The sequence below is a fragment of the Equus caballus genome, chromosome 5 (genome assembly GCF_041296265.1).
Source record: "Equus caballus isolate H_3958 breed thoroughbred chromosome 5, TB-T2T, whole genome shotgun sequence".
Lineage (NCBI taxonomy): Eukaryota > Metazoa > Chordata > Mammalia > Perissodactyla > Equidae > Equus > Equus caballus.
Genome location: NC_091688.1, coordinates 25,192,960 through 25,217,658, shown reverse-complemented (window position 1 = coordinate 25,217,658; position 24,699 = coordinate 25,192,960). Strand labels below are relative to the sequence as shown.

At 42.6% G+C, this 24,699-nt stretch overlaps 1 protein-coding gene and 1 long non-coding RNA gene across 18 annotated transcripts in view; one reads left to right on the top strand and one right to left on the bottom strand.

The window, feature by feature from the left end:
- On the bottom strand, window positions 1-20,248 carry LOC111773481 (uncharacterized). Its single transcript, XR_002807943.2, has 2 exons — window positions 20,007-20,248; window positions 1-6,048 (listed from the first exon to the last, which is right to left on the bottom strand). It is a non-coding gene; the product is annotated as an uncharacterized lncRNA (long non-coding RNA).
- HHAT (hedgehog acyltransferase) overlaps window positions 19,434-24,699 on the top strand; it is a 310,500-nt gene continuing 305,234 nt past the window's right edge. For 8 of the 17 annotated variants that reach the window (XR_011438569.1, XM_070266753.1, XM_070266748.1 and 5 more), the window contains exon 1: window positions 19,434-19,636. Coding sequence is in view for 7 of the 17 variants with exons in the window: in XM_070266753.1 (XP_070122854.1) it covers window positions 19,587-19,636 (50 nt within the window). In the remaining 10 variants the exon portion in view is untranslated. Of the gene's footprint in view, window positions 19,637-19,848; window positions 20,019-20,127; window positions 20,441-24,699 lie in introns of those variants that run through there. The other 9 variants (XM_023640772.2, XM_070266751.1, XM_023640771.2 and 6 more) reach the window with 3 other exon arrangements.

Sequence of the window (24,699 nt, the reverse complement as noted above, 5' to 3'; positions counted from 1 at the left end):
TTAACATTCAGACAGTTTTTATTTATTAATGGAGTTTTAATCTTTTCAAACTCCCTTTTTAAAATCAATAATCATCTCTATTAAGCAAAAGGCATACAGAAACACAATTTATGAGTCAGTTGTTATTCTTTGTTGCTATGGAAAATTAGCCAACAACTGTTCCACAGACACATACCACCAGCAATAACTCTGAAATACAGTTAACACCAAATGTATTCATGATTTTTCGCTATCTTCCTTACTTCCAATGATAAGAATCAATATAAATGTCTCACATTAAGATTTGTGTTAGTTCATTTCTGGTGTGTGCAAAAGAAATAAAACAGTAGTCCCAACACTTAATATTTTAATTGGTTTGTTCTTTTCAATATATTTTAGAAATAAATCACTTACTCCGGTCTCATCCATTAATGAAAAATTATTACTTTCAATTCCCTTTTGGTTAGTCTGCATATACAAATAAATATAGAATCCACTGAAAATCTACTGTGTTCAAGTCACCAGACTTAGTCAAGAGCACCCTAGAGTAGGGCTGTTCAAGACCTTTCTAAGAAGCTATGAAGACCTTTTTGTTAAGTTATGAAAACTTTCTCACCATAGGCAAAATCGATGAAATAGTGACTATTGTGGTTGAGCTGGTGGTGGAAGGCCCAGAACCTGCCATGAGCTACTCCCCCAATCTCAAAGTCTCTCCCAGGGGTCGTCTCAGAACACTTAGGCTGCTATGGGGCACAGTTTGAAAACCACAGCCTGATAGGTGAGGTGTAATTTCAACTCTAGATTTTCTTGGGTACAGAGGGGTTCACCTAAATGTTGTAATCCAAATTTTACTGACTCCTCTTGCCACATGCTCAGTGAGGACCTTCCACCTGTTTTAACAAAGACCCACCTGGACCCCATGGAGATGTCTCACATGTCCTTATGAATGGTGACCAAGTTATTACAGTCAACCAACAGATTCCCCTTGGTTCATTCGCCTTTCTCTGGCCCCAGCCCCATCCAATGTCCTCTGTCCACAAAGCCTCTTGAGGGTGCTTCCCCATTCCCCCAACTTCTGGCCACTACAGTCAGAATTCCAACATTCAAGCCAAGGCAACTATATCTAGGGGCTATAGCTGCCAATCCAGGAGGGCCAGAGGGGTGCTAGGTTCTGGCATATCTGTCCAGCAGCCTGTGTCACACTGGTCCCTTGGAGACATAAGCATGCTATTCCTCCCTCAGGTCTCCCAGAGTCCTTTATGAAGACCAATCCTACAGCTTTGGCTCAGGCTCTTTCCTGTAGGGCTCAAACACCAAGCTAAGGTGCCAGGTAGGGAACAAATCCCATGCTGGCTTTTCATTTTCACCTCACCAGTGGTCACTAAACTTCCTCCCTTCTCTTTCAGCCCCACACAACAAAACTGCAAATTGACTCTTCTTGTCCACTCAGCAGTTTAGGTACATTCTCTGATGTCTGGGAATCTGTTTGGGCTCAAGGTAGAATTCAGCAGACTATGTTACTTCTAACCAAGTTTGATATCAGCTGTCCTGCTTTCCTTAGAATGACGCCCTTGACTTGTTCAAGCCATGGCTCTGAGCTCAGCCCTGGGGGGTGCCATGAGCTCCGACAGAGAGATGTGCTCAGAATATGAGCCAGTTTCAGCAAATACATCAAACTCTTTGGCCCTCGGAATGAACGTGCTACCCCAAAGGGCAGCTACTGTCTTGATTATATTTCCCGGAAAACTACGAAGAAAAACAAACTAACCAACCACAAAAGCTATTTCCTGGCTCTTCCAGCAACTCTGGCTAGTTTTGAGTGGTTTTTTTTTTATTATCTTTTCCTTTGGGGAACAAATTAAAGTTGTGTGTTTATTTCTGCAACACTGAGAAACACAAAGGGAAGCCTCCCAAAAGGATGATCCTCTTTCTCATTGCAGATATTTGCCAACAACCACATGAAAAGGAAAAATAAACTTGAAGGCATTGCATTATGCAATAGATTTGCTCTTCAATATCACTTATAATTCCACTTCTATTTTAAATTCACTGGAGGTATGACCCTCCCCACCCGCCCGGCCCCAAAAGTTATCCCCCTAAAAAAAAACACCCAGGTGATAAAGTGAACAATCACTGTTTACCTAGTATATCTGTTATGTGGAAGCTCCCATTCTGGCGTTTCTCAAAGTGGGGCTATCTGAGTTTTTCCTTGATGTCCACCTAATTCAACCCAAACCTTAGGGATTTTTTGTGACAACTTGTACTCCACCGCTGTCATGGTCTCCCCAGTCTCCCTGAGACTATGTATGATACAGATTGAACTGAGATGTTATCACACACTAGCTGTCAAGGACAGATGCTTGGCCACGGCCTCCTTGCCTGATCTAACCCAGGCCAGATGCATAGACTTCCTTCAGTTGATAAGGGTCTCCTACTTAGCCCCTGCTCCTGAGGTCTGGAGGCTGGATTGTGTGACGGGATAAGAATCAACAAGCCTGGGCTATCCATACCGTGGGTCTTTGAGCCTTTCCTGTGCCACCCAGTTGCAGGCTCCTGCCCTATTTTTCCTGGTGGGTGGCCTCTGAGATTTCCAGGGGATTGATCATAGCCCGGATGGTAAAAGAAACCACTTAACCCACATGTTTCCCCAGAAGGAGATCCCAGCCCCCAATCAGTGTGCACCGGCCCAGCCCAGAGCTCAGGATAAGATCTCCTTGGATGAAAGGACAGAGCAAGAGAGCATTGGAGCTCTGAAGGCAGCCAGCCCAATTGGGCTGGAAGGACTTAAGGGTCAGTTTCCCGGGGTGGGAAGAAAGTTGGAATGACCCTGAAAGTTCTCTTCAGCTCTATGACTGGTTTTTAAGTGATCACATCTGCCTTGGGAGCAGACCTCAGAGAGCTGGGGCAGAAATGCAACTCTTTCTGGTCCAAAGTGAGAAAATCAGGGACAGAACAGGGACAAGGACCTGGCTCTGCATCTGTCAGTGTCTCCGCTGAATGTGAGGCTGCTGGCCTAGGATGCCTAGGCAGCCCACGTCCATCCTCCCTAAGCCCTCAGGGTCACCACCACTGGTTGTCTCTCTCTAGTATGTTCATGCTCATAGTTGACCTGAGGCATTTTCTCAAAGGATCAAAGTTCCTTCCTTGCCTCATTCTGCTCACCAGACTGGACAGGCTGCTCTGCTGTTTCCTAGACACCGACTGCTAAGACCAACTTGTCAGTTTCTGGCCCTTATGTGTATCTGTAGAAAAGTGCTGAGGCCACTATACATCTATCTCTGGTCCATCTCAGTCAGCATGAGCTGCCATAACAAAATACCATAGGCTGGGTGGCTCAAAAAACAGACATATATTTCTCACAGTCCAAAATCAGGGTGCCAGCATGGTTGGGTTCTCGTGAGAGTCTCTTGCTTTCTGATGGCTGCTCTCTTGCTGTGCCCTCACATGACAGAGAGAAAGTCGACGTAGGTCTCTTTCTCTTCTTATAAGGACACTAACCCCATCATGGGGCTCTACCCTCATGATCTGGTCTAAACCTAATTACTTCCCAAAGGCCCCATCTCCTAATACCATCATGTTGGGGATTAGGGTTTCAACATATGAATTTTAGGGGGGCACAGACATTCAGTCCGTAATGCTGGTGGAGAAGCCAAGCTCCCCACAGCTGGAGAGAGACATTGATATAGGCTATTACCAGAGAGAACACAATTCGAATGAAAGCCAGTCATGACCACCCTCAGCATCTAGGATGGGGAAAACCTATTGTTTTCTTTTCCCATTGGCTCTCCTTTTGTGCGTACTGGAGACAGCTTCGGGGCATCTGAGAAGCCCTTCTTGAGGATGTGTCTGGGCTGGTTTCAGTTAGTGGCTCCTTAGAGTCTAACATTTTCAGATTCTCCCAAGATTCCCTGAGCAATCTTTCTCCTGCCTATACTGATGGCCTCTCATAACTGGGATGTGTTACTGTGCTAAAAGAACTCCTTTCCCAGCACAAAGGCAGTAAAGGGAACTGAGAAATACATGGATTTTAGTTTTCTACATCTGCTGTAACAAATTACACCCAACTTCATGGCTTAAAACAACAGAAACATCTTCTCTCACAGTTCTGGAGGTCGGAAGTCCAAAATCAAGGTGTTAGTAAAGTTGGTTCCCCCTGGGAGCTCTGAGGGAGAATCCATTCCATGCCCCTCTCCTAGCTTCTAGTGGCTACTGGCAATCCTCGGCATTCCTTGGCTCATAGACGCATCACTCCAATCTCTGCCTCTGTCTTCACAGCACCTTCTCTGTGTGTCTTCTCCCCTAAATGTCTATAAAGACACTTGTCACTGGATTCAGGGTGCACCCTAATTAAGGATAATCTCATCTCAAAATCCTTAACTTAATTACATCTGCAAAGACTTTTTTTTTTTCTCCAAATAAGTTCACATTCACAGGTTATAGGTCGACATATCTTTTGGGGGAGGAGGGAGACCATCATTTAACCAATACAACATGTAAAGGAAAATCAAGTGAATCCAAATAACAAAGGCAACCAACACCTCTATAGCACTTGTGGAACAGATAAAGTAGACTGGAGTTGTGAACTGGGAGTCAAGATATTGGGTTATAGTCTTCGTTCTGTCAATAATAGTGATTCTGTCACTTGGGCAAGATCCTCCCATTTGTGGAGATGCATTTCTGCATCTCTAAAATGAGAAAATGGATTAAATGAGCTCTTCCAGCTCTGCTGCTCTGATTCCACAGGAACAGCCTTTCCTCTAACTAGCTCTCACATGTGCTCATGCACACACACACGCATGCAAAGCATACCCCGCCCTCCAGGAGATCAAGCCAGACAACTCCCAGACCTGAGCGTGATTTCCACACTGAGTCTAGAATTTATACTTTCCCACATGGGGAGTCTGGAAGCTAGCTTCCACTGTGTCATGTTTGACTTGGTTGGAGAAATAAATTTGGCAGTGCTTAAAAATGCCACACCTTCCTATCCTGAGTTTTTCCACAATCTTCTTGGTATCTTGGATTTTGGAACACTTTTCTTTCTTATTTTCCAAGTGAGTATGTCAGTCTCTGGTCTTCAGCGTGCCCACTGCTCATTCTGCCCCAGGAGTGGTCCACATCTCAGATGGTGTGTCCTGGCTCTGGCAGATTACTTAAAAGGGGGTGATGGATAAAAAAGAGAGGTTTGGAAATTCCACAGCATTCTTTCTTCATGGAACTCCTGATGGCACAATGACCAAGTACTGGACATTATATTGTAATCTTATTCCAGAAAACATGTGTGCATCTAATTTAGGTAGATTAACTAGATCTTATTGTCCCCTACTTCTACATGTAAGGGCTGGGCAAAGGAAGGGCAGAGTCATGGAATCAGAGCATAAAAGACCTGGAGAAATCGCATGCAATCTTTTCTATGTGGACGCATTTTTCAAAAACCTAAGTTCCATGAGAGTACAGGGGTCTTGTCAGTCTTGTTCATGGCTCTGTCCTCAGCACCTAGCTCAGGATGAGACACATAGTAGGCTCTCATTAAATTTCTGATTATGAGTGAAAATGAATGTCTGAGTCCGATTCTTGGAGGAGTGCAGATCTCATGCAACGTCCCCATTTCTGGTTCATTTTCAGTAGGCAGAAATGGTAGCAGGCTAACACTTTCTGTACTAAATAACTGATGATCTAAAAATGAATAAAGGTGTTAAGGGGTTTCTCCTTATTAGCTCTGAGTTCCTTCCATTAATAGGCATTAAGAAAAATAACCTTCTACCTACCTGTTTTATAAATTTAGGTATTTTGATGTTGGTTTTTCTTAAATGTCTGTCTTCGTCTCCCCATTCTCCCCTCTGGGCACCCCCCCAAACTCAGACACACACACACACACACACACCCCTCCACAAGTGGCTGGGGAGGGTCTGTTCTCTTCGCCACCAGATCCTTCCCTACAGAAACAAACGAGGTCTTGGGTCGCCACCTAGTGGAGTCTCTTCATCCCTGCAGGTCCTCATAGCTTATGAAGGAGCTGAGGGAAGCTGCACGCAGGCGGTGCTCTGAAGATTGCCCTCTTCCTTAAGATGTCTGAAAAGAAGCCAGAGGAGACAAGAGGCTGAGCTTGAGGGCGTGCCCAGCTCTGGTTGCTGTCCCACTTCTGCAGGGATAGGTGGCCAAAGGCTGCCGTGTGTGAGGCTGGCCAACCCTGATCCAGCCCAAGGAAGTGATGTCATGGCCTCCTTCTCAGAGATGCCTTTGACATGGAGGGTTGGGTTGGGGTGGGGAGAGTGGAAGGAGTGCCAGGGTGAGACAGACAGTCTTTGTGTCCAGGGAAAAGGCAGGCTTTGAAAGACTTGCTTAGTGAAGATCACTTGCCTCAATTTTGAACTCTCCATTCAAGTTCCTTTAGAGAACTGTCCCTTGGAACAGAGAAACCAGAGTGACTGTGGAGGACACAGAAAAGGAGCAGCAATGTGGTGATCAGAGAACAGGGGCCAGCAGACCTCAGCAGCCACTGGGCAGTGGAGTTTAGATGAGGAAGAGTCTGAGCCACAGCATCGAATAAGGTTCCCAGGAGGAGGCACTCTGGTACCTTCCCACAGGGTCCCCCATCTGCATAGGTCTCTGAGTGTTGGGCCCCAAAAAGCAGGTAGCATGAGAGATGGAAGCAGAAGATCAGCACTGATCAGATACACACCATTCCTAACACCTTCCCTCACACACCGTCCTGCAGGTGCCACAGTGAATGGCACCATTCTGTGACCTCACCTTTCCTTTGCTAATTTTATCAGTTTTCCCCTGAATAACGATGGATCTGATGTGCACCACGTTGAAAATTACCTTTAGCCCCGGCTCCAGCCTTTACCCAGGACAGCTCTGTGAAAGCCTTTCTCATGTATCTACAAATCCTGCCCATCAGTCCTGAGGTTTCTCTATTTAGAATAAACAGAACTTGTCCTCAAGCCCGCTGTCCGTGCTCATCCACGCCCACTCCCCTTGCCAGTGGCTCCAAAGAGCAGTTTATTCTGACCACTCTGTCCTTACTCGGTTCCCATCTGGCTTCTGTCCTAACCATTCCACGGCAACTGCCCTTTGAGGGACTGCTCATGACTTTCTCATTGTCAAATCCAAAGGCGTCATGAATAATAACGTGTCAGGTTTGATATTTTATACAGTCACAGCCCCTGGTGTTCAAGGACGTAACTTTATTTTCCCAGAACTGATCTCAGACCATCAACTCAACCTCCAAGGTCCGCTTGGCAGCAGGAAATGTAGTCTTCCCTAATTCAAGATAAACTCAGCCAATTGTTGTTTTATTTTTTTGATCCATTTACAAGCACTAATGTGGGGGATTATGATTCAAACATAACATTAGCTTTATTTTCTGGTTCTCTGGGCAGGTCTGTTTTCTACATAATTGTATATCACTTTGTCATTTATATTACGGTTATAACAACATAACATAAAAGCATGTGATTTTTTAATTGAGGTATAATTGACGTATAACATTAGTTTCAGGTGTACAACATAATGATTTGATGTTTGTACATATTGTGAAATGGTCACAAGTCTAGTTAACATCTGCCACCATACACAGTTACAATTTCTTTTTTCTTGCGATGGGAACTTTTGAGATTTACTCTCCTAGCCACTTTCAAATATGCAATACAGTATCATTAACTATAGTGCATGCTGTACATTACATCCGCATGACATTTTATAACTGGAAGTTTGTGCATCTTGACCCCTTCACCCATTTCACCCCCCACCCCCTCCCCACCTCTGGCAACCACCAATCTGTTCTCTGTGTCTATGAGCTTAGTTTTTGTTCTTTTTAGATTCCACATATAAATGAGATCACATAGTATTTGTCTTTCTCTGTCTGACATTTCACTTAGCATAATGCCCTCAAGTTCCATCCATGTTGTTGCAACTGGCAAGATTTCATTCTTTTTTATGGCTGAATAATATTCCAGTGTGTGTGTGTGTGTGTGTGTGTGTGTGTGTGTGTGTGTATACCACATTTGCTTTATCAATTTATCCATCAATGGGCACTTAGGTTATTTACATATCTTGGCTCTTGTAAATAACCCTGCAATGAACATGGGAGTGCAGATATATTTTTGATAGGGTTTTCATTTTTTCCAGATAAATACCCAGAAGTGGAACTGCTGGATCATATTGTAGTTCTATTTTTAATCTTTTGAGGAAGCTCTATACTGTTTTCCAATTCTGGATTTTTTGTTTTTTGTTTTTTGAGGAAGATTAGCCCTGAGCTAACATCTGCCGCCAATCCTCCTCTTTTTGCTGAGGAAGACTGGCCCTGAGCTAACATCCGTGCCCATCTTCCTCTACTTTATACGTGGGATGCCTACCACAGCATGGCTTGCCAAGCGGTGCCATGTCTGCACCCAGGATCCGAACCAGCGAACCCTGGGCCACCAAAGTGGAATGTGTGCACTTAACCACTGTGCCACCGGGCCAGCCCCCAATTCTGTTTTAAAACAGGATTAAAACATGGTCTCTGTTGGGTAGCTATTCAGGAGTTTCCTTCTCCTTATGCCCTCTACTTCTTTCAGTCTCTGTAGCTGCAGAGGACATGTGTCTGGAGGGTGGAGCTTGTGTATACCCTGGTGTGAGGAGGAAAGCAATGTCCAGCCCATTGTGATGGTCTGTCCATACCAGCTTCCACTGGTGGGCAACTCTTCCCATGTGATCTCATTGTCCTGAGCCAGCATCACTTCCTGATGTCAAGTTTCCACCACTACCTCCCCTTGCCTTTATCCTCAGGGTCCAGACTTCAGCTCCTTCAGGTCTATTTGGCTGGCTCAGGACATGTTAAGCATCCTTCTTGGTGGCCACAGAAACTTTTCAGGTCTTTCCCACCTTGCCAAGGTGCCTGGGGTTCTGTCCTGCCACCCCAGACCATGGCTCCCCTACTATGACAACACCATTCTGTTTGCAGCAATTCTCCCAGGAGCTGTTTTCTCTCTGGGACATTCTGAGAGAAGAGACACATGTGCCCTCTGCTATGGCATCCCTGGTGATGTACAAATTTCACTGACTGTGACAACAATAGGAAACACATTTTACATCATGGCTGAGTACATGCACACAACAAAATGAAACAGCTTCATGAAACAATGTTTACCATTACTCCCTGCAATGTACTCTGCTATTTTCTATTCTATTCCATTTCATTTCTTTTAATGCTGGTTTTAACCCAATAAATCAATTTGGTGATCCAACAGTAGGTCTCAACCCACAGTTGGAAAAACAATGCCCTAATAGTGGGATTCTATTTGTCATTTCCCCTGGGATTTGGGTTCATGGGGTGGGTGCTGGGCGCCATAGCAAAAATCAGGAAACAGTCCCACGCTTGTTTTGTTCTTTCTCAAAATGCACAGCTTTTGGAATAAAACAAAGTCCTGCCTTTCAAGATGTTGTCTCCACTACGAGTTTAAAATAAACCCATTCAGACATTCAACAAACTTTTTATTCTCAGCTTTATCTGCTTTCTGTCTGAGAAGAATGTGTATAGGGTATGACAGAATGGTAGAGGAAAGAGTAGTGGGAAGAAGCACAAAGAAATAAAACCTCAGTTAATATTTCCAAACATTTTATGTTCTATTGCTAATAGCAATAATAATAGCTAATAATGATTGAGTGCATATTATGGGTCAGGCACTGCGTTTAGCATTTCACGTTTATTATTTCAGTTAATCATGACATTCCTATGATATGGTACTAATATTAGCCCCATTGTATAAAAAGGAAACTAAGGCTAATCTAAATTTGCCTCTGTCCCCTCCCTCCACATCTAAAGACCCCTTGTCATGTCCATTTCTTCCTTGTGCTTACCCCACCTCTGTAAAATAAGGGATGGGGACTAGACTATCTCTTTCAGCTCCCAAAGAGCTCAACAACCTTATCACAGGCACCTCTGCTTCCTACTGGGTTGGAAAAGTAACGGTCTATCGTAAGCCTGCAATTTGACCTGCCCATCAGCCCTCCCGCTGCTCGCAGTCTCTCCTCATCCAGGGCTCCCTATGGCCCAGAACTCAAGGTCATCCGCAATCTTTTCCCAACTTAGAAGGGACTGGAGTCCTTTCTGGTTTTTAGCAACCTTCAGGCCCTTATAGGAAATGACTGTAGTACCTTCTCTTGACCTTTTCTAAAACCCACATCTATAAAAGGGAAAAAGATGCCTGGATAATGCAAACAAAAGATAATTACAAACTATTGATTTTCCCCCCTCCAATTTGGTTAGTTCATTTATTCAGCAAATATTTATTGAATAGGTACTAGGAACTGTTCTACAGGCTATGGGAGATTTGATGGTGAATGAGACAGATCAAACTCTTGCCCTTCTGGAGTTTACATTCTATAGAGGCTGGTTTTGCGGGAGGGCAGACAGTGACCAGTGCTTTTCTACTTTTTTTTTTTTGAGGAAGATTAGCCCTGAGCTAACATCTGCTGCCAATCCTCCTCTTTTTGCTGAGGAAGACTGGCCCTGAGCTAACATCCATGCCCATCTTCCTTACTTTAAATGTGGGATGCCTGCCACAGTATGGCTTGACAAGTGGTACATAGGGCCACACCTGGGATCCGAACCAGCGAACCCCGGGGCCCCAAAGTGGAATGTGTGAACTTTACTGCTGCACCACAGGGCTGGCCCCTCAACCTTCTTTTAAATCACACCTCCCAGTAAGAAATACGTTTTGCACAGCAATGAAGCACCCTCCTTCTCCCCCTCTCCTGCTCCACACAGGAATCAAAAGTTTTGTAGGATAACACGTACTCTTATTATACATGAAAAACCTAAAAACACACTATTATTATTTTTGTTATTAATCTTATTGATACTTGAATGAAGCACAGAAAAATTCCCAAATAAGCAATACAAAAACAAGAATTAGGCAAGATGTTATTTAATGCATTAGGTGTGCTTGTGTGCTTCTCAGTTTATTCCAGTCCAGAACATACTGGGATAACACTTGTGCATAAACTCATGAGCCTGTTTATCTCCTTTGTTTTAAAGTTTCAAAGGTTGAAAATCCTGGTTCATACAAATAGGTCATTGTGAATGGCGATAATATCAATGCATTCTTTTTACCTAGCAATGGAAGTTCTTTAATCTTACTCTAAAATAACGCTGAATTTAATGTCTTGTGATCATTCTTTAGTGCAAACAAAGAACTAAGCTGCAATAATTCATTTGCCTCTTTTGGGCACCAGGTTTAGGTTAATCATTGATTTAGTACTTCAAAAAGAAAATGGTTCTTTCATCTGAAAATTGTTCCCAAATACTTACACTTTCTCTTCTAGAGAAGAGTGATTACAAGTTTGAAACTGCGAACTGAAATGTAACAGTATCCCTAGTTTTATTTCAGTCCCTGTCTTGACTAATAATGTCCTCTTCAATATGTTGTAACAATATTGGGAACAAATAGGGGTTAGGGTGATTGCTTTTAAGTCTTAACTTGCCATAACAAAATGCCTTTTGGAATCCTGGCTATGTTTGACTTGCTGAATTATATTGCTGTTTTCTCCCCGAAGTTATAAATTTAACTTCATTAAAAATATCATCAGTTAAATATACAATTTTTCTTTTTTTTTTTCCTGAGGAAGTTTCATCCTGAGCTAACATCTGTTGCCAATCTTCCTCTTTTGGGCTGAGGAACACTTGCCCTGAGCCAACTTGTGTTGCCAATCTTCCTCTGTTTTGTATGTGAGCCATCACCACATCATGGCCACTGATAGAGAAGTGGTGTAGGTCTGTGCCTGGGAACCGAACCTGGGCTGCCAAAGCAGACTGTGCCAAACTTAACCACCAGGCCACCGGGGCTGGCCCTTCTAAATATACTAATTTTAAATCCCAAACATCATCTTCGAAAATGAGGTTGCTTGCCAAATGAGGCGCTTTTCAACTAGAAAAATATGACTGCCATTTCTGAGTTTATTCACCCTGCTTAGTTCTTTCCCTTCGGTTCCCTCAGGGCAATCGATGAATTTCAGTATGCTTCAGCATGAGGGTCTCATTAGCTCCCATCTGAACAAAACACAGCAATATTTTGGCTATTCAGTGAGCTCTCTTTAATAAACTTAGCAACCTTCCCCATGTTTTCTTTTTGTTTAAACACTTCCATGAGATACAGCAGAATTATTTCTAGAGATGCCAAGTAGAATTACTTCTGATGTTGACTTCCAAGGGCAAGAGTTATTAGTAACTTTTAACAATATTTTGATAGCTTTGTAATGTTTTTTAGCCATATCTGCTGGCTCCATTCCTTATAACACCTTTATTATTTTTCCAGTGTAATAGATATTGACGAATGAGGCACTTTTTCTAGTTTTGTAAACATCTGGTCAAGTGTGTGCGAGGTTAAACTTAAACACACACACACCCCCCTTGTCATCTTGCATAAACTAGAGGAGCTGAATAACTTACAGCACCCACGCTCTTTCTGGCATGGATCTCAAGCTCTTTACTGGATTTTTAACCACCTGAGAAGCACGGCTTTGGAAGGTTCCGCATTAGTGCAGATTTGACTAGAGAGAGCACTATCCCAGAGAGTTGTAAATTTCATCAGCTGATTTAACCTTAAATCATATGCGTATCTATTTATGTTAGAAGAGCATTTTTTCAACATCTGTGTGAGCCATTTTCTCTTTTGCTGAACCATATGCAACTAAATCTCATTAATAGTCTGTAGAGCAACTAAGAAATTGTGCCAATAATTTTTCATCCTTTGTTTTCATTTAAAGATGTTGGAGGGGATGGGGGCTGGCCTGGTGGCATAGTGGTTAAGTCTGTGTGCTCCACTTAGGTGGTTTGGGGTTCACAAGTTCGGATCCCGGGTGTGGATCTAGCACAGCTCATCAAGCCCTTCTGTGGAGGCATGCCACATAAAATAGACGAAGATTGGCACAGATGTAGCTCAGTGACAATCTTCCTCAAGCCAAAAGAGGAAGATTGGCAAAGGATGTTAGCTCAGGGCCAATCTTCCTCACCAAAAAAAAAAAAGTTGGAGGGGCTTGTTGACAAGTCCTGCATGTTGTGTTTCTAAATATCCTACTAGTTTTGAAGGAGTCATTACAAATGATATATTGGAGTTTGTCATTTTTGTGGGATTTTACACAGTGAAAATATTTTACATAATCTGCCTTATAAAGTCTTGCATTCTTTTTTTCTCCTTACAATGCACCTCAAATGAAGTTGAGACTTACCCTTAGAGTCAGTGTTTTTCTCAACATTGTCTCTATTTACAGTTGAAGATGTCTGGAGCTTGAACTTGGGCATTCTACTTTTTACTTCTTCATTCTTTTCACTTCTAATAGTGAGGAGAAATCCCATTAACGGGAAATTCATGCTAATTTAATTAAATACACATTTGATGCAAACCTGAAACACATCCCACTTGAAAATGTCCTTTCAGAAAAGTGCTTTACAATGAAGTCTGAATAATGTTAATATAAAATATAAACTCTCCTAATTGTCCTGTAACAGTGATGGTCATACTCATATCATATACCAGAAAATCGAATGAGATGCTTGTTAGCAGAATGTAGAATGACTCGTATTAGTCAACTGATATTTGTCATAACTTTCCATTATCTCTCTCAATTCTGTTCATAGTGAGATTTCTGACAAGAGTCATAATTCTTACTAAAAATCCAATGATGTGTTCTCACATTTTCTGTTTTATTCTATTCTCTATTCTCCTCTACTCTATTTCTCGTTCAAAAACTAAGTCTGGTTGTGACCCATTAGCTTTATTTTACAATTTACTAATGTCTTATGTCTTTCGAGCAGACTGAATAATGCTCACATAGAGGATATGTATGTAAACAAATAAGAGAAGTTCCGAGAGTGGTAGCGCTATAGGAAAACATACAAGAATAACGTAATGGGATAAAGAAGGGACCGGGCCAGGGTTAATTTTGCCAGGGTGGTCAGGGAAGGCATCTTGGAGGAGGTGGCACTGAATTGTGCTCTCCATAGTTTAGGCTACTGATATGAATCCACTTTTCCAAGTTTATGGGTAGTTTGAACTATCTTGTTTGAAATGTGCTTAATATTTGCTAGTTATATTTGGTGAGTCCTTAGCTAGACTGCAACTTCCTGCAGGAAAAGGCTTTGTTTTTTTCATTTAAAAATAAACCGCCCCGGGGCTGGCCCCGTGGCCGAGTGGTTAAGTTCGTGCACTCCGCTGCAGGCGGCCTGGTGTTTCGTCAGTTTGAATCCTGGGTGCGGACATGGCACTGCTCATTAAGCCACGCTGAGGCAGCGTCCCACATACCACAACTAGAAGGACCCACAATGAAGAATATACAACTATGTACCGGGGGGCTTTGGGGAGAAAAAGGGAAAAAAATAAATCTTTAAAAAAAAAAAAAAAAAAACACCCCCAGCATTCAGTTTTGTGCTGTGTGTAAAGCAGATGCTTGACAAATGCTAGTTCAACCCTGACTGTTGAGAATCACCATAAACCAGGGCCTGCATCCTCGTAGGTGGAGATGAGAGCCTGCGCCAGGTGGTGGGGTAGGGGAAGGCCCTTGAGTGCTTCCAAATAGCTCCCATTATTGCTGGTGCCTGAAATTTCATAATTAGAAATTCACTCCTTTGTCTTTAAGCCTTTATCAATTAAGTCTTAACAACCATTTGTGCCTCCGCTGAATGAGTATAATTTCTACGACTGAGTCAGGGTTGAAGTTACAAAGGAGAGTTGGCCTGGCTAATCCCTCCTAAGCACCAGTCCTGCAGTTTGGAGGGTGGCTACCAGGTGCTAAGGGCTGCCTGTCTGGACAGGAGGCCCTGCCAGGATACTCAGGCCCCACTAACCGAGAGGGCCAGACAGAAAACACGCCCAGTCCAGGCGCTGGTTTGATGACTTGGGATTAAAATAATGCGTGTAAAGAATGACTGACCGTTAATTACCCACATTTACATACTAATTTTGATATTTTTGCTTTTAAAGAAACACAATACCAAGGCACAAATTGGTTTCCTCGTTTAAACCTTAATTATCGTCAATTTTGCTCAATTTACTCACACGTTGGTTTGCTTTTCAACTGCATGGAGGATTCTCTCTGCCTTTACTTGTAGAGTCAGAACAGAAGACTTCCAAGTCAAGGCAGCCCCAGCTAAGTCTGGCCCTGGGGGTTGGCCGCTCCCACGTCAAGTCAGGGAGTCCCAGAGCCCTGATACTTCTGCTCTAAGACAGGCACAGATCTTTGAAGGTCAGACACTTCTGCTTATGTATGAAGCTTTGAAGAGAGGGGGAAAATTCTCCCTTCTTCTCTGCCCCCCAAAGAAACCCCCAACTTTTCTCCTGGTGCTTAGACTCTGACATTGGTTTTTTCCAATTATCTTACCTCTCACTTCCAAGAGCAACTTAGGCTCCCACCATCCATTCCTTCCACTCTAAACTCTGGCCTTTAAAAGATAGATATCTTTGGAAAAACGTCAGTTCAGATCCTCTGCCTATTTTTTAATTGGGTTGTTTGTTTCTTTGTTGTTGAGTTGTCTGAGATCTTTATATATTTCGGATATTAACTCCTTATCAGATATATGATTTGCAAATATCTTCTCCCAATTGTTAGGTTGTCTTTTTGTTTTGTTGACGGTTTCCTTCACTGTGCAGAAGATTTAGTTTGATGTAGTCCCCTTTGTTTATTTTTTCTTTTATTTCCCTTGCCTTGGGAGACATAATATTCAAAAAGGCACTGCTAAGACTGGTGTTGAAGAGTGTATTGCCTATGTTTTCTTCTAGGAGTTTTATGGTTTCCGGTCTTACATTCAAGTCGTTAATCCATTTTGAGTTAATTTTTGTGTATGGTGTAGAATAATGATCTGCTTTCATTTTTTTGCATATGGCCATCCAGTTTTCCCAATACCACTTACTGAAGAGAATTTGCTTTCTCCATTGTATGTTCTTGGCTCCTTTGTCAAAAATTAGCTGTGGACAGATATGGGGTACATGATGTAGCTTGCAAAGAAACTGAAATATGACGATATACACCTGAAATTTAAATAATGTTATAGACCAAGGTTACCTCAATAACAAAAAAGATGTCTATGTTTTCAACAAATGGTGTTGGGAAAATTAGATATCCATGTGCAAAAGAATGAAGTTGGACCCTTACCTTCCATCATATACAAAAATTAACTCAAAATGGACCGAACACCTAAATGTAAGAACTAAAACTATAAAACTCTTAGAAGAAAACATAGGGGAAAAGCTTCATGACATGGGAGTTGGCAATTCTTTCTTGGATGTGATACCAAAAGCACAGGCAAGAAAGGAAAAAAAGGGGCTGGCCCCATGGCCGAGTGGTTAAGTTCGCGCGCTCCGCTGCAGGCGGCCCAGAGTTTTGGTGGTTTGGATCCTGGCGCGGACACAGCACTGCTCATCGAGCCATGCTGATGTGGCATCCCACATAGCACAACCAGAAGGACCTACAACTAGAATATACAACTATGTGCTGGGGGCCTTTGGGGAGTAGAAGAAGAAAAAAAAGAAGATTGGTAACAGATGTTAGCTCAGGTGAGAATCTTTAAAAAAAAAGAAAAAAATTAAAAATAGAATTACTGTATGATCCAACAATTCCATTTCTGGGTACATACTCAAAAGAATTGGAAGCAGAGTCTTCAAGAGACATTTGTATACCCATGTTCATATGGCATTATTCATAACAGCCAAAAGACAGAAGCAACCCAAGTGTCCATTGACGGATGAATGAATAAAAATGTGGTATATCTATACAGTGGAATATTATTCAGCCTTAAAAAGGAAGGAAATTCTGACACATGCTACAACAAGGTTAAGCCCTGAGGGCATTAGGCTAAGTGAAATAAGCCATTCACAAAAGAACAAACACCGTATGATTCCACTTGAATGAGGTACCTAGAGTAGTCAAATCTATAGAGACAGAAAGTAGAATAGTGGTTGCCGGGGCCTTGGGGGGGAGGAGGGGAATGAGGAGCTTTAATGGGTATAGAGTTTCAGTTTTGCAAGATGAAACGATTCTGGAGCTGTACAACAATGTGAATGTACTTAACCCTGCTGAACTGTACACTTGAAAATGGTTGAGATGGTAAATATTATCTTATAGTTCACTACACATTAAAAAAAAAGTCTATGCCATTAAGCTTGTCTCCTTTTAGAGTTTAATCCAAAGGGAGACAAGACCAAGGCTTCATGTGATTTGCTGAATTAAAAAAAAATATTTAAGCCACTTTAATTAGTATATAGATGTAAATGACAAGTTGATAAATTCAGTGTGGAACTAAGAAGTTGCTAAAGATAATCCCGAGGTTAACAGATAACAGGCAGAGTTTGGAAAGGTGTTTATATTTAGGGAAAATGTTTAAAGAAGCTTTTAATATTTAGATAGTCTAAACATTCAATACATCATCATGCAAGAATGAGATTCTAGAGTCCATAAAACTAACTTTATGGTAAGAAAAGTCTTTTGTGTGTGTATGGTGTATGGGGGGTACCACATTAATTTTATTCTATTATAAAACTAATTTATGGGGCTGGCCCCATGGCCAAGTGGTTAAGTTCACCCACTCCACTGCGGCGGCCCAGGGTTTTGCTAGTTTGGATCCTGGGCGCGGACATGGCACTGCTCATCAGGCCACGTTGAGGCGGTGTCCCATATGCCACATCTAGAAGGACCTGCAACTAAGATACAATTATGTACCAGGAGGGATTTGGGGAGATAAAGCAGAAAAAAAAAAAAAAAGATTGGCCACAGTTGCTAGCTCAGGTGCCAATCTTTAAAAAAAAAAATGAAAAAAACCCCTAATTTATGCTTAATAAACATGTGGAAAAATTAAGAATAAAGCAAGCTCTACCACCCAAATTCAACCTTATTTCCTTTCCCGTCCTTTCCAGTCATTTTTCCACACACAGGTTTACAATATATAGTTATGGTCATACTATATATGAACAGTAACCATTATTTCAAAAGGTTGCACATATATCACAGAGTACATAAGTTTTAGTTTAATTTCTACTTTATTTTTGAGAAAGTAGAGAATTTCCAGGGTGTTTTTCCTATGTGGTAAAATTTGGTACATTATAGTTTATTTTCTCTATTATGGTATAAATTAAAATGATATGTTAAAATTAAAATCTTTGTTCGTAAAGAGCATTTTCTATATTATGGCTTATTTCCTTTGGATTTACTCCCATAATAGAATTCACAATCAAAGAGTTTAATTATTAAGGGTTTTGATACCTTTTAAAGGTTCTGATATTGCCAAATTGCTTACTTACCTAAAAAATTGTGTGCGAGTGCTATCACACAGCATCCTTGCCAGCCTTTAACATCATTTATTAATTTTTGCCAACTTTATATGCAAAAAAATTGTTATTTTGCTTTGCATTTCTTTGAACTTTTTGCAATATATTTGTTTTGTTTTCTTTTTTTTTTAAAGATTGGCACCTGAGCTAACATCTGTTGCCAGTCTTTTTTCTTTTTTCTTTCCTTCTTCTCTCCAAAGCTCCCAGTACTTAGTCGTATATTCTAGTTGTAGGTCCTTCTGGTGTGGCATGTGGGACGCTGCCTCAGCATCGCCTGATGAGTGGTGCCATGTCCACACCCAGAATCCCAATCAGCGAAACCCTGGGCTGCCGAAGCGCAGCGCGGGAATTTAACGACTGGGCCACAGGGCCGGCCCCAATACATTTGTTTTCTAATTGTATTTCCTACCTTTTTTCTTTTTAGTGGATTGTTTATTAGTGTGTCTTGCTCATTTACAATTGACTTCTAACATTTTCCTATTGTGTTAAATCTAGAGGTAATAAAAATAATACTTTGTATCATAGTTCCTATAAATACTTTCCCTAGTCTATCCCCTAACTTTAAATTTGGGCTATTTTTATTTAACTGATGTTCCCAATTTACCTATAGTTAAATCTGCCTTTATTTTCCTACGTGTTTTTGGTGACTATTGTGTGTGTGTAAAATGGGGGTTAAGGATAAATGACAATAAACTTACATTATTGTCCAACAGTATCATTTAGAAATAACGTAGGAGCTGTTATCATCCCTGTCCCCAAATGTGACACTATCTGAGCTGAGTTCTTTATCACTCCCTCTGCCAAAACCTTGGGGCCAGGGTTGCCAGACAAAATACAGGATGCCCTGTTAAACTTCAGTTTTAGATAACAATTTTTTTTTATTATAAGTATGTCCCAAATATTGCATGGGACATAAAAAGTTATTCATTGTTCACCTGAAATTCGATTTTAATTGGTCATCCTGTATTTTTATTTGCTACACCTGGCACTCCTACTTGGGGCTAGTTTACTAACACCTGCTTTCTGAACAGCACCCTGTACTAGGTGTTGGGGGTGGGAGGGGAAGGGGTAGCTGAAAGAAAAGATAGTTTCAGTTCTCCGACAGTTTAGACTCTGGTGTCCCAGAGAATTTTGCAATCAAAAAAATAATCTCCTGGCCTATTTCAATGGCTGCTAGATTAAACTTCTTAGGGCACAGCCTCTGTGTTTTCCTGCTGCCCAAGGCAGAGTTATCCACATTTACCCTGTCATAGAACCACCCGAGACACCCCTCCCCTGGGGAGCCTGATTCCTTCGGCGTGAAGAGGGATGCAGACGCTCGCGGTTTTATCAAGTGCCCAGGTGATTCTCCTGCTCAGGTAAGTCTGTGGACTCCGGCAGGCTTGGGTTGGAGGCCTCTGGGTAACACCACCCAGCATAAAGTCACTGTCCTAGTTAGATCCTGTTGAGGCAGCTTCAGGTTTTCTATAACTTATTCAAAATCATTGGTATACATTTTGCAGTGGTGCTAATCTTTGCAAGTTACTCTACAGTTCATAAAGTCCATCCCATCTGGTCTTATTTCCTCTTTACAAAGGAGGACAGGGAGGCTCAGAGGGGCCAAGTGCACCCAGCAAGCTCGGGAAGCAGCCCGAGCTGCAAAGCCCGCCCCTCTTCCACCCCACCAACCTCCCTCCTTCAGCCTACAGAACATACGTGGGGACCACCAGGGTTGGAGTTAGAGCCCACCTCGAGTTTCAGGTGACTTCCGCTCCCAAACTTGCCGGCGGCCCCAGGCCTGCAATTAACAAACGGGGGTGGGGAGAGGTCCGCGCGCCGCTCGGCGCAGGAGCCGGGAGCCCGCGGGTGGGCGAGGTCTGGGGTGCGGTGCGGAGAGGAAGGCCTGCCTCCTGCAGATCCCCGGGCCGCGGCGCGGCCTGCTCGCCGCCGCCCCGGGAGTGCCGCCTGGTCCCGAGCCGCGCGCCGGGAGCGGAGGGCGCGCGGGCACGGCAGCGGGGACGTGCTCCGAGGACGCGCGCGGCTGGTCCTCCGGCGGCCGCTCCCGGGAAGGACGGCGGCTTCCCGGGGAAGCCCGCCGCCGCCGCCGGCCTCGGAAACGCTGAGAGGGGTGTTGGGAACCCGTGGCGCGCGTGGCCGCCGCCGCCGCCCGGGACAGCCCGGAGGTTGGTAGCTGGAGACGTAGCGGATCCTGGGGAGGTTAGGTGTGGACTTTTTTGCTTCGGTTTACTCGGTGGAAAAAAGAAATGCACGAGACGCTTTCCGTTTCCTCCCCGAGTTCCTGCGTGCGCACCCGAGGGCGGGACAGAGGAAGCGCCCGGTCCCGCAGGGGAGACAAAGGCGGCGGGGACCGTGTGCCCGGGTCATGCTGGTCTCCCTGCGCGGAGGCTGGGGTCCCCACCGGCCGGGTCGAGTCCACGCACGCCCTTGCCAGCGTCCTCTCTCGGCTTGGTGCCCAGTTTCCGGCACTGTTGCGGGGAGTTGCAGACTCTGGTCCCCAGGGCAGAAGTGAAGCGCGCCTGATTGTTGTGGCTTCAGTGGCCGCCAAACTCATTTCTTTTGCTGTCTACTCTTGGGACTCAGTTTCCCTCATCTCTTCTGAGTCCAGCCTTCAGCACTGGTCTTTATGTGGGAAAGCCCTCCTCCCCTCAGTCCCTACCAAGGTGGGCGGAGAGGTACTGTGATGGCACTGGTGTTAAATGTGTTGTTGCTTTGTTTCACGGCTCTCGGATCAGGGCAGTCCCGCTAGGGGGTTGGCATCCTCGGTGGTTGCATTATGTGGAGGTGAGACTTATTGTTTCTGTCCCTTTGTTTTGCGTTCCTCATTCATTCGCAGAACTAGGCGCCTACTTTAATGTGATTAAGTGCTATGGGAACAGAAAGAGAGGGAAGGCTTCACTTGAGGTGCTGGTTGTTACACTGGAATTTGAAGAATAAGCATGATTTTTTCCTTCCATTCTCCATGTTGTGTCTTTCTTATAATTTTTCTTCCTCTTTTCTCGGTGGCAGTCCCTATTTAAGTGGTGAATAAGGACAGTGAGTTCTGACCTGAAAGATTCAACTAATATTAACTTAATGAGGACAATGTGCTTGCCAAGTAAATCTATTACATCCGTTATTTCTAAACTTTACAGTAACTGGGAAGGATAGTAGGGTTATCCCTTTTTGCTGCAGAATAAAGAAAGGCTTAGAGGAGATCTCAAAGCCACAGAGTGGTAAATGTTGGGGTCGGTTTTGCACTGCTCTTTCTGGATCCAAGCCTGTGCTTTGTCCCCTGTTTCCTTTGCCCTCTTCTTGGGAAGCAGGTTATCTAGACTAACTTCGAGTGAAAGGCCAAGTTTCTGGAGAGAGCAGTCATTTTTGTGGGTGGTTAAATGTTGGTGGGAACTCTGTAGGTGACATCAGGAACTAGTCAGCGCCGGCTTCACTCACGCGTGTGTCTCCTGCTCCCAGTTCAGGGCCTGGCCCAAGGGGAAGCGCCCCTTAATTGTTGTGTTGGAGTTCCCTGGCTTGGGTGAAATCCTGGGTTCCTTGTAAGAGATTCTTTACCTTTTTTTGTGCCGGGGACTTCTTTGGAGTCTGCAGAGGCCAGTTTTTTTAAAAAAAATACATAGGGTTAAAATTATATTGAAACAAAGTTATCAAAATAGCATAAAAAACTATGAGAGTATTTTATGTGTTTATTAGTACATTGTCACAAAATTCAGTGCAGTGTCAAAGAACTCATAATTTCAAAGTCGTGATGCTCATGGAAACAATATTTTGCAGTATTGCAACAGCTGCACAGTGGTATGAAAGTATCTGTGACTCTTATGGGTGACAAAGTCACAAGAGTTGCCCTTACTGGTATGGTTTGTTGTCCACATTTATAATCAGATGAAATCCTGAGTTTCAATTAGAGGTTCATGAAAATAAGGATGGATAAGAAAAAAACTTTAAGTTCATGGTCCCTTGAATTCTACTATGGACACCTTGTGGGTGGAGGGCTGGATCTCCTAGATTACAGGCCCTGCTTAGTGGTTGGTTGTCTTTGGAGTTCTTACCGGCCAGCCTAGTGCATTACTGGTAGCTGTTTCTTTCTCCTTCAGTTGGTGTCTCTTTCTGTGCCGATTCACAGTTGTTTCTGGAGACAAAAGCTCTTGAGAGGGAATTGCTGGACTGTTTACATAGCTACCTGCTCCTTCTGTGGGCCGTTCTGCTGGAGAACCTTCCTGCCATAGTGGATGTGTGTCATGTGGTACATGACAGCCTTTCTTTTCTTCTGTGAGAGTGAAAATGAACTTTAATGGTGTACAGTATTACCAGTGTCAAGGAAGAAAAAGGAGTTAGCAGTATATTTCCCACAGACATTTAAAAGATCTTAAGATGTTACTGTGATCAATTTTATGGTAATACATTTGAAAATTCAGATGAAATAGGCAAGTTTTTTAAAAATAAAATGCCTTGCCTAAGAGATAAGAACTAGAAAATATGAGTAGTCCTATATCTATTGAAAAAATTCAATTTGTAGTTAAAGACCTTTCCATAGAAAAATTTCTTGGCCCAGATGGCTTCACTAGTGAAATATTCTGAACATTTAAAGAAAATGAAAAAGAGGGAACACCCCCCAGCTGCTTTTATGAGGCCGGTGTAATCTGTTACTGAAGCTAGATAAGGCCAAACACTCAAAAAAAGATGCAAAAGTCTTACACAAGGTATTGGTAAATCAAATTTAACAATCTATAAAAAGGATACTAAGCCAATACCAAACTGTAAATTTAAACTTTGTCTAATGTTAGAAAGTCGATGAGTGTGGTTTAACCACATACACAGAGTAAAGGAGAAAATTTACTTGATAAAATTCAACACCCGTTCATGATTCGCAAGCTGCGACATTACTGAGAGAATTTAAAGATTTAAAATAATGGAGCGTATGTCATTGCTCTGCGAATAAATCTATAGATTCAGTACAATCCCAATCAAAATCTCAACAGATGTTTTTCAAGATAGGAGTTGATAAACCATTTTGAAATTTATTTGGAAGTTCTAGAAAATTTGAGAAAAAGCAAAGTTGGATGACTCAAGCTACTAGATCGATACGTTTAAGGTCACTATGGTTTTGACAATGCTAGACAGACCATGGAACTGAGTAGAGAGTCCATGACCAGCCTCACGCATATGTGGTCGCTTGATTTATGGCAGAGGTGACACTGCAGTGCAATGAAGAAAGGTTAGTTTTTTCAGTAAACGATGCTGGGCCAATTGTCTTTCCAGATAGACAAAATGAATCTTGATCATACCTCATGTCATATGTAAAAATTAATCAAGAGCCAGCCCTGGTGGTCTAGTGGTTAAAGTTTGGCACTCTCATTGCTTTGGTGGCCCTGGTTTGCTTCCCAGTTGTGGAAGCACACCACCCGTCTGTCAGCTGCCATGCTGTGGTGGCAGCTCACATAGAAGAACTACAAGGACTTACAACTAGGATATCCATCCAGCCATGCACTGGGGCTTTGGGAAGGAAAAAAAAAGAGGAAGATTGGCAACAGATGTTAGCTCAGGGTGAATCTTTCCCAGCAAAATAAAGTTCAATAAAAAAAAAATTTAACCAAGGTACATTGTGCACCTACATGTGAAAACTAAAACAATAAAGCTTCTGGAAGAAAGCAGAGCAAAATATCTTTATGACCTAGGTACAGTCAAAGACTTAGTGAATAGGACACAAAAAGCACTAATTATAAAGGAAAATATTGGTAAGAACTTCTGTTCATCTAAAGATTCCATACAGAGAGTGAGAAGGCAAGCTACAGAATGGGTGAAGGTATTTGTAATTCATATATCTAATAAAGAACTCATGCCCAGAGCGTAGAAAGAACTTGTACTAATCAAAGAAAAAGATGGACAGCCCAATAGAAAAATGAGCAAGAGTCACTTCATAAAGAGGATCTCCAATAAACATGTTTATTGGGATAAACTTTCAGATGTTTATCCCAATATACCTATGAAAAGGTGGTCAACCTCATCGGTAATTACGGAAATGCAAATTAAAACTACAATGGGCTATCACTATATATGCACCAGAGTGGCTAAAATTAAAAAAACTGTCAGTGCTAAGAACTAGTTGGGATATGGACAAACTGGAACTCTCATACATTGCTGATGGGTATGAAAATTAGTATAACTTGGAAATTGTTTTGTGGTATCATTTACTAAAGCTGGGCATGGGCATCCCTATGACCAGCTTCTTCATCCTTAGATACTCAACAGTAAGGCATACGTATGTGCACCAGCAGACGTGTAAAAGAATATGCACAGCAGTATTACTCATAAGACAACTCACATGTTCATCAATAGTAGAATGGAAAAATGCAGAAATAAATTGTTGATACAATGGAATACTCTGTCGTAATGAGAATTACTATTGCCGAGTAGTTTACAATAATAGAGT